The sequence below is a fragment of the Amblyomma mixtum genome, chromosome 9, assembly GCF_055824585.1.
Source record: "Amblyomma mixtum isolate Tamu chromosome 9, ASM5582458v1, whole genome shotgun sequence".
In the NCBI taxonomy this organism is placed as follows: domain Eukaryota; kingdom Metazoa; phylum Arthropoda; class Arachnida; order Ixodida; family Ixodidae; genus Amblyomma; species Amblyomma mixtum.
This window is the reverse complement of record NC_143020.1, coordinates 106192042-106209952: the sequence shown is the minus strand read 5'-3', so window position 1 is coordinate 106209952 and position 17911 is coordinate 106192042. Positions and strand designations below refer to the sequence as shown.

General features: G+C 47.3%; 1 protein-coding gene across 2 annotated transcripts; it reads right to left on the bottom strand.

Annotated features, from left to right (window-relative positions):
- Positions 1-725: 725 nt before the first annotated feature.
- LOC149330548 (transcription elongation factor, mitochondrial-like) lies at positions 726-17544 on the bottom strand. 2 transcript variants are annotated; one of them, XM_089561170.1, is made up of 5 exons: positions 17409-17544; positions 10558-10896; positions 9210-9356; positions 6700-6861; positions 726-1199 (listed from the first exon to the last, which is right to left on the bottom strand). In XM_089561170.1, exons 1-5 carry the CDS (start codon positions 17505-17507, stop codon positions 975-977), a joined length of 972 nt encoding a protein of 323 aa, XP_089417296.1. In that variant the 5' UTR covers positions 17508-17544; the 3' UTR covers positions 726-974. The 2 variants fall into 2 exon arrangements, with proteins under 2 accessions (XP_089417296.1, XP_089417298.1); XM_089561172.1 differs by having other exon boundaries at positions 10558-10875.
- Between the last annotated feature and the right edge of the window lie 367 nt (positions 17545-17911).

Here is a 17911-nt window from a genome sequence, read left to right as displayed (position 1 = left end):
GCCATGAGGAATGTTCTGCTGGCATTCTCAAAGATGCCCATTCCATAACAGGTTCCAAATGGTCGTACTTCCCGAGAAATGGAACTCAATAAACGAGTGAATATTTAACTGAAGCACCTGAAAACTTAAGAAACAGCTTGAACATGACTCCTTCAGTTCAAATTTCTATTCCTCCCCCCCACGTCACGCTCACACTCTTGTTCTGCATCCTCATCCCATTTCATGCGACCATGATTTCTGTGACACATAGAGGGAAAAAACTGAGAGGGGACACTTGAGCTCCGCCTTACGGTTATGACGAGGTAGCTTTAATAGGTTAATGCCCATATGTGCAGAATTGATCATTCTCTACTATGGCTTTGACCACTGGGTACCCGACCTCTGGCCTTGACATTTGATTTGAGACAGGCCACCACATCGACAATGACCTTCAGTGTCTCACAAGGTCAAACTGAACTTAGCTGCGTGGTGATATGGCCCAAGGTATGATTGTATGACCGTGTGTTCATATGACTATGACCACTGGGTACCTGACCTTGAGCTTCGACCTTGACATTTAATTTGAGAAAGTGGCGATCATGCTTAACAGAGCTTTCAACTGTATAACTAGGTTCAAGCCACGTTTAACCCCAGACATTTTTCTGCAACATGAGCTTCTTGAAGCTCTCATGTTAAAATTTGGAGAACCAGGCACACAAGACAGTCTGCTCTATAATGAGCAAGAATATGTGGAAGTAACTGTTTTATTGCATCAACGGATTATTCCATCTACGATATAAGTACAAAGCATTTTTATATCCAGATGTATGCAGCCTTGTATTGACCAGACCTTTCTAATACAGGTCGGCAGAAACGGTTTTTCTTTGTTAACGCATTAGCAGCATCTCCTGGTTCATAACATTTGTACACTTCCTAGAAGTATAGTACACATTTCAACAAAGTCCCCTTTCTGGATCACTTGCCACATCCTCTTCTTACATTTCAATGAGCATGTAAAATGCTCTGGCAAGCAACATGACCCCGCAGAAGTGTTCCCTGTTGACGGACGTCTCCTTTAAGTAGGCACTCCTCAGCTTGCCCTGGAGGTTCAGCGTCCCCTCGTCAATCAGCTTCCTTAGAGCCTCCTGCCCAGATACTCGCTCGTTGCCAACGTTGAGATCGAAGAGGTTTGTGATTGCAGACGACTTGACGGAAACCACCTGCGAGGATAAAGGTCAGTTGAAGGAACAGTCGCAGGGAGTGACCTCAGTTTTGGCTGTTAGTGTGAGGAGAATGTGGAAGAATGTATTCAGGGATTCAGTCACATAGTTCAGTCATGTGGCCTTGCTACACACGATGTCATTTCATGCGAATGACAACTGAAAAAATTTGGAGGGTGGGTCCGCCTATGCCAGTTGACACTGAAAGGGATAGATATTAATGATGGTTTTAAGAATGTACTGACCGTTCTAACTATTCTAAAGTTCTGAAACATACAAATGACAGTACCGTATAAACTCAGTTTAAGGGCCACACTTTTTTTTCTTTTAATTCGGGTGTAAATTTTTGGAGAAGGAGGTACGCTGAACCAAAACCACATGAAGCAAGCATTCCAGATATGTTATTTGCTCGAAACGAATATTTTGAATTTGAAATACCAAACATTCGTGTTGAATTGAATATCAAACACTTTATTACATTCGACCGAATATCCGAAATAACCTGAATATTCACACAACCCTAATTCTAACATCTAACCGTTGTACTTGTGTCACACCTTACACGGCCAAGCTCCTCCATGGGTCAACCATTTAATGCATACAATTTCCCTGCAAGGTGCTATTTAATTCAAATGTTACCACCCGTAACCTTAACCCATTGGCTTCCGCGCCCTCCGCGGCGTTTCCTGCTTGGTATTCCGCGCGGCAATAGCGACGCGCGTTCGGCGCGCGAGCCGCTCTGTAAAAAAAGCGATAAATTCCGCTGCACACGTCGTAGAAAGACAAAATTTACTTTATTCTGTTCGGAAGGGCTCGCTGCATCATCCTGTCTAATATGACTTGCGTGTATGGAAAGCTTTGAAGCACACAGGCATGTGAAGTGCAACTTCACATTTTTCACATTCCCACCGGCTCTCCGACTTTTTCCCGTGTGTCTTGCAGACTATGCATAGCCTTGATGGATTCTGCTTTATTTTGTTTGGTGGGATTTGTCGAGGAAAATGAGCCCACTCGGAAGCCTGCAGCCGCATTGGTGTAGCCGCGACTGGCGGTTTACGTCGACCATGGTACTGGGGCAAAACAACCGCTTCGAGAATCTCCTCTGCGAGGTTAACTTTCCAGTCTGTGTAGTGGAGCCGCTTGCCTGATGTTTTGGCAGAGAGGACGTAGCTGTTGTAAACTGCGATGTCCATAATATAAAAGAAGATTTTCTTGTAGCCTTTGGCGTATCTTCGCATAATTGGAAAGGAAGCCAGTTGTTGGTCCTCGCGATCCACTCCGCCCATGTTTCGGTTGTAATCGATTACAACTTGCGGCTTCAGAACTGGCAAGCCATTCTTGCGATCCTTTTTTCCGGTATCAGTGAGACCAGTTGAACTGTGGCAGGTTGACAGCATTGTGACCTGTTTTTTGTCCTGCCAAGTGAGGGCCATGATGCCTCGCGCAAAGAGGGACTTGTATTCGCCTTTTTGAAGCTTCGCCTTGAAATCCTTTGGCATGTTTTTTCGGTGAAGGCGGACTGTGCCGACCGCATTCGAACCAGCTTCCTTTAGCTGGCGAAATAGCAACGGCGAAGAATACCAGTTGTCCATAAACACTGAGTGGCCATCGGGCAGACGTTTTTCTAGAAGGTCGATTACAACCGCCTCACTGCACAACAATCCAGCGGTAACTGGAGTCTTCTCACTTTTTCCTGTGTAAATCGAGAATTTGAGGCAGTAGCCGCTAGAAGATTCGCACAGTTTGTAGAACTTAAGTCCAAATCTTGCCCGTTTCGAGGGGTTAAACTGGACGTAGGACAGCCGACCACGAAACTTCATAAGGCTTTCATCAACTGCAAGACACTCTTCGGGATCATATGCTGTATCAATGCATTTCAGTACGTGGTCGAGCACAGGGCGCAACTTCCACAGCTTATCTCCACTCTGAGGGAGAGAGTTGTCGCAGAAATGCAGATATTTTGAGAGTGCCCAAAAACGCTGCCTCGACATCACAGAAGCAAAAAATGGTGTGCTTATAACAGCTCTTGTTGACCAGTAAGACTGAATGCTGCTCTTTTTTACTTGGCTCATAAGCACACACAAAGCGAAGTAAGCTTTAATTTCATCCGGTGTTGTTTCATGCCAACTGGGATCAGGATGCAAACGCTGTTTCTCGCATGCAAAGGCATTTGTGTGTAATGCGATGGTGCTCCAAATCTCGTCTCCGAGGAGAGCGTTGAACATTGCCAGAGCACTGGGATTTGCACCTACTTGTAGCTGGATGGCTCGTTTGATGCCTGGTTGTCCACAAAAGGTGTTCTTCACAACCTTTTCCACTGTGTCATCCGCTTCCCATTGCCAGTCTTCTAGTTTTCGCGCCTTCGGAGATGGTGGCCGAGAGTCGCACGGATCTTGCGCTAAACACAAGTTGTCTTCATTGTCGCTGTCAGTGTCCGTAATCCGGTCACTTGCGTCATCTGACACAACATCCTCTTCATCGCAGTTGTCACTCTCGTCATCACTCTCGAACACAAGACTGAGAATTTCTTCCGCCGTCAAACCACGCTTTCTCTGCGACGCCATGTTTGGAAAGAGACGGGATTGCGAACTTTTTGTCGATAAAAACAACAAAACTGACCTCAGACAGTGGACAACTGAGTCCATCTGGTGGAAAACACATGAACCAATCACTACACAAGTTGTGCTGTGCTGCCATCTATTGAATAAACCCAAAACAAACCATTCTCTGAGCGGCCGGCGATTCGCCGGCCAAAGTGACTTTGGCCTCAGCCGGCGCGGCCGGCGGATCGCCGGCCGCGGAAGCCAATGGGTTAATATGACTTTACTGGGCCTCAGGGTTGGCATGTTTCGTGTTCTGTGGCAAATCTCATAACAGTTTATTTAACCACGCCTGTTGAAACCTCTCAAATACAGCTACCGTGTTTAAGAGGCCACATTTTTATGAGAAAGCATAACAGTCCTGCACTGAATCACTTCTAAGGATGTTTTCATTCGTAGCTGAAATGTCTTCACTCAGCGTAATGCATGAAATGCAGACCAAGCCGCGGAGCCAAAAGCACTGATGAACCTTACACCGCGCCGCCTTTTGCAGTACACTAAACAATGACGGTTGCTCATGTCCAACAAGGCAGACTGTGACTGCGAAAGAGGCTGAAAGTACACCAAGGCAGGCAGGATACTAGGAAATTCATAGAATGATGAAATCGCACCTAGACTGAGCACAGTAGCAAGTTTCACTCAAACACAACCTGCCAACTATGTACACAGCATTCAAAGAGACATGGGAAATTGGAATCTGAATCCTTCTATCATACGTGAGGGGATGGGAGGCAAATCTTAGTCAGCCTGATTGGCCCTCACCCTTTCTTTTTACAAGAGCGAAGCTTCAAACTCAACTTATGTGAAAGTAAACATGAATAGATTGTTTCACAGATTAAAAGAATACATTTTCCACTCCGATCAGATATGCACAAGAAGATACGTGACCACTAACATGCCTGTAGTTAACCCTTTCAGGTACTTTGTACACAATTGTGTAAATGGCAAACTTGCACCTTTTTCTGAGAAACTGGAGCACTTCACAGTTATTTCATTACTTCAGTCAAATTGAGCACCCTTCTTGTTTCAAATAAGTTGCTTTTTTGTACCATGCAGCGAATGCAGTAAATAATATTTCACATAAGAGTGAGCTAGGCAGCACTTTGTCCGCCGTTTTTGTGCAGGCAGATTTTGCCGTGAGTGATAACATTTTGCTCAATTTTGAGCGTAATATGAATGTTCGAAACACAAAGTGATTCCAGGATCCCTTGGGTGTTTACCTGACACATGAGAACATTTCGATGTTACTATTTCTAACAAATCTGACACTTTCTACGCAATTCTCCACATCGTTGTAAAAACTTACCTGCTGGCCTTTCATGTTCGAAAACAACAAATTCCCTTTCTTGAGGCCAGAATACACTACTTAGGTGAAAAAATAATTTCAGTCAAAACAAAAAATGGCACCTGAAAGGGTTAAACAATAAAATGTGGTACCGATGAGCTACTATTGGCACATCATTACTGGAAGTGGTAAAAAATTCAGGGGGGGGGGGGGGGGGGGCGCTTTGTTGACCTAAAGCGTGGAGAGGCGAAAGCCTTAAGCGCGGTGTCACTGCTAGTGCCACTGGTGTGTGCTTACAATGTTAAGCTTTGCCTCTGAGTGTGGAACCCAATAGCTTATTGCTACGCTGCCAGGGAATCCACAGAACACCATCCCGTTCATCCTCGGTAAATTTGTTTTTGAGGAAAGGAAATGTATCTGTCTCCTATATCTCAGTGGACACCTGAACCTCACCTTAAAGGTGCACTGAAGAGGAATCTGAACTTGTCTTTTTGCCGCGGGAACTCGATCTACACCTTCCGAGCTTTCTTAGAAACTGCGATTTACTGCCCTGTGTGGCCCATTTCCCCAATTAAATCGAATTAACGTCCGGCTCCCGCCTTTTTTTTTTTAATTCTGCCTCGTACGGTGGGCGGAGTCGACCAACGCGTGGAGCGCCTTTCACCCAGTCCCGTGGCGGCTTGCCGCTCTGCCATCAGCGGAGTAATACGTAGTAGTCCGTAGTAGCAAATAGTCCGCGCGTATTTTTATTTCTTCGGGCTTATTTTGCGGCTATATTAGCTGCGAATGAAACTATTTATTCATGGAAACCTAAAAAACAAAATAAAGCGAAAGCAAAGCCTCCACGGGACTGGGTGAAAGGCGCTCCACGCGTTGGTCAACTCCGCCCACTGTACGAGGCAGAATTAAAAAAAGAAGGCGGGAGCCGGACGTTAATTCGTTTTAATTGGGGAAATCGGCCACAGAGGGCAATAAGTCACTGTTTCTAAGAATGCTATGAACGTGTGGATCGAGTTCCCGCGGCAAAAAGACATGTTCAGAATCCTCTTCAGTGCACCTTTAAGAAAAGGGAGGAAGATGGGAGTGAACGAAGACGCCGTCCATATTCACTACATATTCACTAGACGCGCCTTTGTTCATTCCAAACCATCGAGCTGGCATGGCGGAGTGGTTACTGTGCTCGTCTCGCACTCCTGAGACCCTGGTTCGATTCCCGAACTCAACCAAATTCCTTCTCGGTTTTATTTATTTGTCTGGTCTGACGAAAGCTTAATTAGGCTAATTGGTTAATTAAGCAATGAACTAAACTCAGTCCCACTTAGTTGGAGCATCACTATACAATCCCTTTAATTGGTTGCATTGGTTACTAACCAAAGTACAACTGGCCCCGTTTGAAATTTGCGCACTGTGACGTCACGACCGTTTCGACCAATTGAAAAGCGTGACATTTCTGTCGACAACCCCTGCTTACAACGATGAGGCATTAAAGGCTTCTGCCTTAAAATGAAGACCTTTAACAATAGGCTGGGATATCGAATCTGGCAGTGCTAATTACAAGGAGATCGCATTCTAAGGTCCTTAGCCCAACCCCTGACATTCAGCAATGGGGACTTGCCTGTGGCTGGAGAAGCTTGCCGTGGCTGAGCAGTGCCACCAGCATGGCCTGCACGGTCAGCTGGCTCTGGGTGTGCACCACCTCGCCGCCCTTGGGCCGCTGCTGCTTCTGCTCCACCACGTACAGGCTCGCCGTCGGCAGCTGCTTCAGCACCTGCTGCACCTGAATCACACACATACACAGGCAATGAACAATGACATTGAGACGTACTTGCACAGCTGTGCTAGGACTAAAAGCTGAGTGAGATCCATCTTCGAAGCAGCAGGAAACACAACTACACCAGACGAGGGACAATGTGATGACCACAAGCTCTCACTGACGATGTACCTTTGGCGTGTTTCATAGAATACCCCAGGGTGAAACAGACTTCTGATATGGGAACCTGTCGTGCAGCTGTTCTCAATGCACGCTGGATAAACTTTGTGCCTGGCAAAGAATTGTTACTTTGATCAAATTACAGCCACCCTCTGCTGCAACGCAACAAATTGCCAGCGTTATTTCGCCCATACTAGAAGGCAGCCATAGGGCACGCATTTTCGACAACAAAGGATGCTCGGACTTTTTGGTCTCAAGGGGCATTCCAAATCCCCAAAAAGCGGTATCAAAGAACCTTTGTTAGCACTTAATCCCACAGTTTTTGATCTCGACAGCTGGCAAGAAGCAGTTCCCAAGCCTACAAGGTGTCACCTGTGCAGCCTGTTAGTCAAAAACTGTATACTGCGTATTCCCGTGAAGGAGGCCACGGCTTAGCAACAAACACTGAGCAAAAAGGCTAGCTCTGTAACAGTTAAGAGCAGTTTGGTTTATGGTTTATGGCAGTTTAACATCCCAAAGCGACTCAGGCTATGAGGGACGCCGTAGTGGAGGGCTCCGGAAATTTCGACCACCTGGGGTTCTTTAACGTGCATTGACATCGCACAGCACACGCACAGCATTCCGCCTCCAAGCTAACAGCAGTGTCATCTTGGCTACTGGCTTCAGTCTCTGGGCAAGCCAAAACTGGTACTCTCAAAATAGCCAGAAATAACCATAAGTGGTTGTTTTTTCTTCTGCTTTTCTAATCAATTAGCTTTAAGCGATAACATATTCAGTAATATTCTAAATTGATCAACACCACAAAATAAATAAATTGATTTAAAAAAAAATCCCCTGTGCCCTTTGGTTTCAGTGGCTGTTGGCTTCTGTCATAAGTGGTAAGCACCTATGTCAGCAACCATGCTTCACTGCCATAAGTCATTGCCACAAAGTATGCAGCTGCAGGGCAGCATACCCAAGTAGTAATGTTATACTGAAGCAACTGAGAGCATGTTTAGCAAAAGGTTTTGGTAACAGTGGAGTATATGTAACTGCATGTCTGTTATCATAACCATCACCAGCCTAGCTATGCCCATTGCAGGACAAAGGTCTTTCCCATAGCATCCTCCCCAATTATCCCTGCCTGTCCTGTGCCAGCTGCGGCCAGCTTATCCCAGCAAACCTCCTAACCTCATCTGCCTACCCGGCTCCCTGCTGCCTCCTATGTTTACCTTCTCTTCGAATCTATTCCATTACCTCTAGGAATCCATGTGCATTTCACTACCTTGTTTTCCCTAATTGACTACGCTCTCTTCCTATCTCTTAACATTGCCTCTATCAACTGCCTTATCATAGCTCTCTGCATTATCTGCAATTTACTTCAGAACCCTTTCGTTACCCCACATACAAGGAGAGGCGAGCTCGATTATAACAAACTTCATTGTCACGTAACAATAGCTTGTACCAACATGAAGTTCAGAGTATGTGGTCTAAACATAACAGATCAGACTGCTATAATGTGAACCTCGAGCCATGGTGAGCTTATTATACTGTACACGGAAATCATCATCAGCTCAAAGAACCGGGTGTCATGTTCATGAAAATTGTTCTGACTGAGGCTCGGTACCACAACCCTCATGTGCATCTTGAACGACGCGTAATTTCAATTCGTACTAAGCAAGCGTTCATTATAAATGGGCCCATTATAAACGAGCTCGACTGTATTGGCAAAATGCAACTGTTATAACAGAAGCTCCTCCTAAGGGATACTCGTAAGCTATTATTCGTGACCCAAGAGCACCTGCCAAAATCTCTGCACCCTGTTCTTATCCTCTCGGCTATTTCTCTCTCACAGCTGGGATATGAAGTCACTACTTACCTTTGATAGATGCATTCCCTTACTGCTTCCCATACTTCACTGCCTTTGGTAAATTTGGTAGCATATTGTAAACTACATGACTGCAGTTGTCTCCTAATCTAATCCAATGTTCTTACACATGCAATTCAGAGGAGAGCCAGTTAAAAGAGAGAAGCTAGCACTTATGGCAGCACCTCTCATCGTAGCTTTACCTCTACCTCAGAAAACATCGTGAAAATTGTGTGCAGTATGAACACACAGAGCCTTTCTTTAAGCACTATGACTTCAACATGGCCACATTGCACTCTGCTACAAGATTACCCTCAGATGGAAGGATGTGTCTTGCACTAAGGCTTACCGCATCATAGTAAACATACAGGTGAGGCCGTGCCTTGTCTTCTAGGAACTTGACTCTTTCCAGGGCAAGCACAGAGTTGTCCTGGGTCACGTGCGTCCACGTCAAGTACGGGGGGCTCACGTCTATGGCCACTATGTCGCTGACACCCTGGAAGTTGAGAGAGAAGCATTGACACTGGCTAACCCCAAGCCCCCAATGCTCCCTTTCAAAGCATATGAAATTAGCTGCGACCTTTTTACTCAAGCTGATGTTATACAACAGCGGCCACCATCTGATGGTTCTCCAGAGACACTTTACAGACCTTGAAAGTTTTTCCGGGACTTCCAAAGCTCTCGCACTTCAATGACATGACCCACATTTCATGGGGGAATGATAAGACCCGATGAAATTGCAAACGTTTTTTCATGTTAAACGAATAACCTAAGTGATACCTTCTCAACTCGCATTTCAAGAGCAACTGCTTGAGAGTCTAGTGTTTCAATGCAGAAAAACAATGTGGGGATGAACTAGTGGAATCAACTGGTGTGATGTTACAAAATGTGTTTTAAACACTAAGCTACAGTAGAATCTCGATGTACGATCACGGTTGACACGAATTTCGGGATGACATGAATTCGTAGAATTCTTTGGCTGCAGTGCATTGTGTACAATGTGCAGAATTTTGCATATTCCAAACACTATCCAGTGCAACTGCGGATGACATGAATGCAAGAGCAGCAATCACACCTTTGAGCACGAAGCGCTGGAATTCAACTCCACGACCTTAGGCTCAACAGCTGAATGCCACAGCCACTGAACCACCATGGTGGATTGGGCGCAATCTACACATTTCCCATCCTTGAAATTTAGTCGGTTCGAAATGAATTTATTTCTTCTAGACATATACAAACTTCTGGAATGGTTCCCTGGTCAAAAAGCTGTATAATAGCAGCTTGAATAGGCCCAAGCACCCTATTTACGACAGCCATCGCAACTGTCGCCTTTTCTGGTTCATTTTTCTTTCAAGCAGCAATGGACTGGGACGGCCTACCCCATGACATCGTCAACATTGCTTCATCCTCTACTTTTCAAGAACACATAACCGATCACCTTCAGAGCTAAACAATATTTGCTGTTTTGTTTGCTCATTTCATTAAAATCCCACCCCTTATGTAATACCCCCGATAGAAGGGGGGCCTTTAAGGAAAATAAACAGAGCTGAACTAAACTGAGCAGTCTTGACGTCCAGTTTAGAAAGCACGAAAACAAAAGAAGCTACCGTGAAAGACACCACCTAGAACTTTTTATCCGCGGTTTATGGTCATTTTAATATCTGGTAGGCCAGCGCTATTGCAGTGTAGTGGCCCACCTCTATCCTCTCCAGTGTCAGGGGTGGGATGATGCTACTGCCCCGGTCGGGTAGCCTCTTCTCCTGGGGCTTCTTCCCGTAAACGATGGCCTCGCAGATGCGTGCCAGTCCCCGCGCATGGATGCCGCTGATGGCACTGACATGGTCCATGCTGCTGAAGCCGCAGTTCTCTTCCCGGTGGTGCAGAATGCGCATAATGCTCGACGGGCCGATGGCGAGCTTGCGAAGCTCCTTCTCTGACGAGTTGTTGAGGACTTTCAGGATCTGGTCCTGCTGCTCTCGGGTGTACTGCTGGCCGAAGGAGATCCGCCGGACAGCCTGCACGGACATTACAGCAATCTGGCAGACTGATCAGGTAGGCTGCTGGTTAGTTTGTTGCGGTGCAAGCACAAAACACAACAGAACGAGAAAATGAGAACGGAGCATATTCGAGGCCTGCTCATGTCAAATCTGTGGCTGCTACAGAGTCCTCAATAAAAAAAAAGAAAAGAAAAACGTGCACAACTAGGACAGCTGCCCAGTCCTATTTTGCTGGTTGTCCTGCGCACCTCATCTCTTATGTCAAGGCTTTACAATGTCTGTGGCAATGTTTCAGAACCCCATTGTAAGGAGATAGCGCCACCCAGCGGCGTTCGTGAGAAGAAGACAAAGCACGAGGAGCGCGTGCGGAGGGGAACGCGGGGCAGGTCGAAGAGAATTACGTGGCAGAGAAGAGAAGAGCGCGGTGGGCGACGGACGTGGACGAGTTCTGCTGGCTCCCCGAGTTCCGGGCTTGGGCCTTAGCCGCAGACGTCCGGGCCACCAGACCTGGACTTCCATCGTCGAGAGCCTCAACCACCAGGCCCAGGCGCCACTCTTCTCCGACCACCCGTCAGCTGCTCCACACAGGCCGCCTCTGGCGCCTACGTGACCTTTTCCGGGATACCAGACCTGGGAACCGTGCCGGGTGCCCACGAACGCTGACGCTGCGGTAGCGTTTCATCGACGTTGGAACGCCAAGAGACTCCTTGACTGCCCGACACCCAGCCAGTCCTCCCGCTCGTTGCTCGAATAAGACAAGTAGTGTGAACTTTCCTCTTTGACTCTTTTTCCTGCATTTATCATAAGCACTTTGTTCTGTTCCCCCATGTGTTTTTCCCGTGTATTGTTGCGTTGTTCTCTTGTTCCTTTCCTTTTTTCTCGCTCGTATTGAAATTGGTTTCCTTTCCGATAAAAGCCGCCTCGTTTATTGTTTGTACTTTTGTGTTTATTTAAAATAAGACCTGCAATCTCACAGAGTCCTCACAAATTTGGCGTCCACTACGACAGGACGAGGTCGGTTTTTATTCATTTGCCTGTTGTGTTAATTTAGGAACAATATGAGCGCTTCAGATTTGGTTGCTTTAGGCGAGCGCATGGGCTTGTGCGGCGCGGAGTTACGAGCGTGGGTGGAGGACGAGCTTCGTAAGGCACGGGAAGAGAGAGCCGCGGAGCGTGAAGCTGCTAAGCAGAAATTGGAATTAGAGGCACGGAATTTAGAGGCGGAGCGTGAGGCTGCGAAGCAGAAACTGGAGTTAGAGGCACGGAATTTGGAGTTAGAGGCACGGAATTTGGAGACGGGGCGTGAAGCTGCGAAGGAACGTTTGGAGTTAGAGGCGCAGAACTTGCAGCTACAAATAAGGCTCATGGAGGGTGGCGCAAATCCTCCGAGTGACCGTGGAGAGCGTAGCGTCGCACCGGCTAGCTCCATTAACCCGCACAGTCTCATACCACAGTTCAATGAAGCGCGGGATGACCTCGATGCCTACTTAAAGAGGTTTGAGCATGTGGCCACGGGGCAGGGTTGGCCAAAAGAAAAGTGGGCAACGGCGTTGAGCTTGTGCCTTGGTGGCGAAGCACTTAGGGTCTTCGGTCGGCTCTCGCCTGAGGATTCCGTGGATTATGACAAAGCGAAGCTTGCCTTGCTTCAGAGGTTTAGGTTCACCGCGGAAGGATACCGAGAGAAGTTTCGCCAGAGCAAGCCCCAGGATGGAGAAACGGCCTCGCAATATGCTGCCAGGTTGTTTAGCTTCTTTGACCGTTGGGTCGAGATGCGGGGAGAAGGCCGCACTTTTGAGGTGGTTCGCGAGATGGTCGTGAGCGAACAATTTCTGAACAACTGTCATTCTCGTTTAGCCCTTTTCTTACGTGAGCGGGAGGGCAAGACAGTTGCCAAGCTGGCGGAGGCTGCCGATCATTTTCTTGAAGCACAGCGGCAAAATAACTTGTTGTTCTTCAAAGAACAGGGGGAGCATACGATGAATAAAGCCAAGGACGAGGTTTCAGGTTCACAATCTCGCCTGCGGTGTTTTCTTTGCGAGAAGACTGGGCACAAGGCGGCGGATTGTCGGACGAAGCCGAAGCAGTCGTATTGCACCTGGTGCCGCGAGGTAGGACATGATGCCCAGTCGTGCAAAGCTAAGAGGCCAGGAGACCGTGAGGAGTCCTCCTGTTGCATGACACCTCGATACTCACATCCCGATAACCCTGCAGAGGTAACGCGCGTAGAGGGCCAGTTGGGGGAGATGGTCTGTCCTTCCAACCCGGTGGAAACTGCTATGCCCGTGGCGCACGGTGAGGTGTTCGGCCAGCATGGTTCGGTATTACGGGATACGGGCAGCACCGGTATTGTTGTGCGTGAGTCTCTTGTACCGCCGGCGGCACTAACAGGGAAAAAGGCTGCATTATTCTTGGCCAATGGGACCCGTGTAGAAGTTCCGGAAGCGGAGGTGGTGATTTCTTCTCCATACTTCTCGGGTAAGGCCATCGCGCGCTGCTTGTCTACACCCTTATACGACATTATAATAGGCAATGTCCCCGGGGCTAAACCTCCATTCCCGGTTGACCCCCCAGTTCTGACTGATCAGGCAGTTTCCCTTGCCATGACGGGTGCGGTCGATGTTCCTTCCCTTATGGTGACAGCAAAAGTTTCAGAGAGTAGTAAAAGCCCCACTCTGAACACACTCCACTTGTCACGGCTGGAGTTTCGCCTCAAACAGGAAGAAGACCCGACCTTAGAGGTGTGTCGCAGGAAGTTGGGGCAAATATTTCATGGCAAGGGACAGACCGCCCACTCTTTTGATACAGATGACGGAGTTCTTTTCCGGTCGTACCAAGTGTGTCCCGGCCAGGTCGTTGAGCAAGCGGTAGTACCGAAGGGCTTACGCACGCAAGTTCTTAAGTTGGCACATAAGAGTGCATTATCCGGCCATCATGGAATACGGCAAACAATAGCTAGGGTGCTCAGTGAGTTTTACTGGCCCGGTGTACAGGCTGACATTAAGAGTTATGTCAGATCGTGTGATATGTGTCAGCAAACTGTGTCGAAGGCAACGGAGAACAGAGTGAATAACATCGTAGGACGGGAACATGTAAAATCATGGTGGAAACCGAGGTCGGTTTGGAGAAAACGGTTTCACAAAGGAAAACGGAAGTACTAGCCGAAAAAGTTCTCGCGACGGTGAAGTGGTTTGATGTGAACAATGGAATACGGAAGAACGTAGCCCACACCTGTTGTTGGAATTGTTTTTGTTTGTTCATGTTTGTTTCTGAGTGTCGGCTATCTACTTTTTATGCTTTCCGTGTTTCTTCGCCCTCTATGGACGCTTTACGTTGACTTTCCATGTGCTCTCTGTGCTATGTGTGCGAAGGTCTGTGAACGCTTCGAACATTGACGACCGTCGTATTGTGTGTGGTGTGTAGTGTGCGCGCTGTGGTGCGGTGTTCTGTGTTGCGATCGTCGAACGCGTCTGGTGTCGCTCTCCTGAAGTTGAGTTCTTTCCCTTGGAAAAAACTTCCGAAGAGGGGGCCTTCTGTAAGGAGATAGCGCCACCCAGCGGCGTTCGTGAGAAGAAGACAAAGCACGAGGAGCGCGTGCGGAGGGGAACGCGGGGCAGGTCGAAGAGAATTACGTGGCAGAGAAGAGAAGAGCGCGGTGGGCGACGGACGTGGACGAGTTCTGCTGGCTCCCCGAGTTCCGGGCTTGGGCCTTAGCCGCAGACGTCCGGGCCACCAGACCTGGACTTCCATCGTCGAGAGCCTCAACCACCAGGCCCAGGCGCCACTCTTCTCCGACCACCCGTCAGCTGCTCCACACAGGCCGCCTCTGGCGCCTACGTGACCTTTTCCGGGATACCAGACCTGGGAACCGTGCCGGGTGCCCACGAACGCTGACGCTGCGGTAGCGTTTCATCGACGTTGGAACGCCAAGAGACTCCTTGACTGCCCGACACCCAGCCAGTCCTCCCGCTCGTTGCTCGAATAAGACAAGTAGTGTGAACTTTCCTCTTTGACTCTTTTTCCTGCATTTATCATAAGCACTTTGTTCTGTTCCCCCGTGTGTTTTTCCCGTGTATTGTTGCGTTGTTCTCTTGTTCCTTTCCTTTTTTCTCGCTCGTATTGAAATTGGTTTCCTTTCCGATAAAAGCCGCCTCGTTTATTGTTTGTACTTTTGTGTTTATTTAAAATAAGACCTGCAATCTCACAGAGTCCTCACAAATTTATTGCAGGTCTTATTTTAAATAAACACAAAAGTACAAACAATAAACGAGGCGGCTTTTATCGGAAAGGAAACCAATTTCAATACGAGCGAGAAGAAAGGAAAGGAACAAGAGAACAACGCAACAATACACGGGAAAAACACACGGGGGAACAGAACAAAGTGCTTATGATAAATGCAGGAAAAAGAGTCAAAGAGGAAAGTTCACACTACTTGTCTTATTCGAGCAACGAGCGGGAGGACTGGCTGGGTGTCGGGCAGTCAAGGAGTCTCTTGGCGTTCCAACGTCGATGAAACGCTACCGCAGCGTCAGCGTTCGTGGGCACCCGGCACGGTTCCCAGGTCTGGTATCCCGGAAAAGGTCACGTAGGCGCCAGAGGCGGCCTGTGTGGAGCAGCTGACGGGTGGTCGGAGAAGAGTGGCGCCTGGGCCTGGTGGTTGAGGCTCTCGACGATGGAAGTCCAGGTCTGGTGGCCCGGATGTCTGCGGCTAAGGCCCAAGCCCGGAACTCGGGGAGCCAGCAGAACTCGTCCACGTCCGTCGCCCACCGCGCTCTTCTCTTCTCTGCCACGTAATTCTCTTCGACCTGCCCCGCGTTCCCCTCCGCACGCGCTCCTCGTGCTTTGTCTTCTTCTCACGAACGCCGCTGGGTGGCGCTATCTCCTTACACCCATATATTTGTTCCAGCCGTGGTTATATATGGCAGCTAGGTCTGATTACCTTTCAACATGCATATAAACATGAGTTCCAGTCTTTGAGTTTACACGACTTACAGCATTAAGCAAAGACATACACAAATTGAAGCAATTACCGTGTATTAAGATTTAACATAAAGCACTATAAATGCACCCTAAGCCCATGAAAGACTCATGCCCGTTGTACTGCTATTGTTTGATGACGGCAGAAAATTGATGCCGCCTCTTAAAACTGGTACCACATCGTGCTTCCACGACTACAATATCTTTAAGGCTCTGATATGAGGGAAGGTGTACGCTTATGAAATATTTATATTACTGTCACCAATCCATGAGACTTCCAATCTGCTCTCAAGACTAATCCATAATGTCAACTCATAAAATTTATATATTGTTTAAGACCGCCTACATTACTCAGATATGTGAATAAAGTCTAACATCTCTATAACCCTTTGCACAAAAGAGTGTGGCGTCCAACGTTTATAGAGTACATCTATAATTGCTGACGGCAACTGCACAAAAATACTGGTTGGTTGGTTGGTTTATTGGGGTTTAATGTCCCAAAGCGACTCAGGCTATGAGGGACGCCGTAGGGGAGGGCTCCGGAAATTTCGACCATCTGAGGTTCTTTAACGTGCGCTGACATTGCAGTTGAGCCCACTTAAAACGGTAGCCGTTATAATGAACGCTCACTTATTATGAGCTTATTATGTATTACGGCAATGGCACAGCGTCTCAGATACAACGAACAATTGTGGCCACACAACCCTGTTAGCTAACGAGGAGGTGCCACAAACTCAGCCCCGCCATTGAAAACCTTGCGCCTCCTGTGGGGCCAGTGACCTAAGAATGTTTCCTAGTCTTTTGTTTATTCGACGAGTGTGCCATTAGGCTTTAGATTAGAAACGGGGTATAGGGATGACACACGACTGTTTGCTGAGTGGTATGTTCATTTCGAGCATTACATGGTGAAAAAAAAGGAAGCTCCTGCTCGAGCTCGGCAACTGTGGGAAGAACCGTTTGTTGTCTTCCCTGGCTCCGGTGAACAAGCTTTTCTATGACCGAATGCAACGCGAAAGACCACTCAACGTGGTAATCACTGATGTGCCCCCCCCCCTTACTACGAACATCGGATACAACGAACGCAATCTGCGTGACCGTCAGGTTCGTTATAAGCGGGCTAGACTGTACTTCTTGAGTTTCCATATGATGAAAAGAGTTGGTCGCTTTGAAACGTTTTGAAATAACTTGGATACCCTAAAGGTATATAGCAATGAGTTTCAGCTGAAACGCATCTGAAAGCAACCGGCTATGAAACAAAACAAACACGGCTTGACCGCACTGTGTATGCAGCATTTTTGTGGCAACTGCCGGCGAACGTTTAACCGCTTGCCGGTGATTAACCCACATGAATGCCGAAGTTATAAACTGAGTCGTAACTGCCCACGTAGCAATTAGCAGTTAAAAGTGAACAACCAAATGCGTCTTTCTTCGGCTGAAAATAAACTACCCTTAGTTTTCAATTCATTCACATTCGCAAGGTCGCAAAGCACCGTTGACGACAAGCTAAACTGGGTGCATGCGTCGACAAACATGAGACTTTCCAAACGAACGAAAGACATGTTGCCACGATCACTTACCATTTCAAAGGCGACAGCATCCTGAACCGATCCGATCGCTTTCAGCGAGTTTATGCGGTTAAAACACTGCACCGGACAGCGAAAACTCTGTAAATTCATGATGCCATGTTATTTTCCTAAGAGAGAGAGAGAAAAAAAGAAAGGAAAATCCATAGAGTTTCTGGAAAATCGAATCACAGATTCTAGACAAATGGCAATAACCCGCGTAGAAGAAAAGGTAGTACAGTGCTGACATCTGTGTACTAGATCGAGTTCACTCAATAGAGAAAAAAAAACAAACTTTCCTCCATATTTTTTCTTCATGTTTTTCTATTATGGAGAAAAAAAAACTCATGGGAAAACTAGAGTTTACAGAGTTCTTTCCTTCTTCTATCTTTTTTTTTTATGGAGGAATACTAGACAAGCAGAAGAAGAAGAAGTACAGTGCTTACATCAATAGAAGAAACTCTATGCTTACATCTGTGTACTACATCGAGTTGCAGTTGCAACTGCTTTCTTTCTTT

Coding starts and splice junctions, on each gene's coding strand:
- LOC149330548 (XM_089561170.1), bottom strand. CDS start 17,507: ATGAATTTACAGAGTTTTCGCTGTCCGGTGCAGTGTTTTAACCGCATA. Junction 10,897..17,408: donor ATGCTGTCGCCTTTGAAATG/GTAAGTGATCGT, acceptor TCAGTCTGCCAG/ATTGCTGTAATGTCCGTGCA. Junction 9,357..10,557: donor TGACACTGGAGAGGATAGAG/GTGGGCCACTAC, acceptor CTCAACTTCCAG/GGTGTCAGCGACATAGTGGC.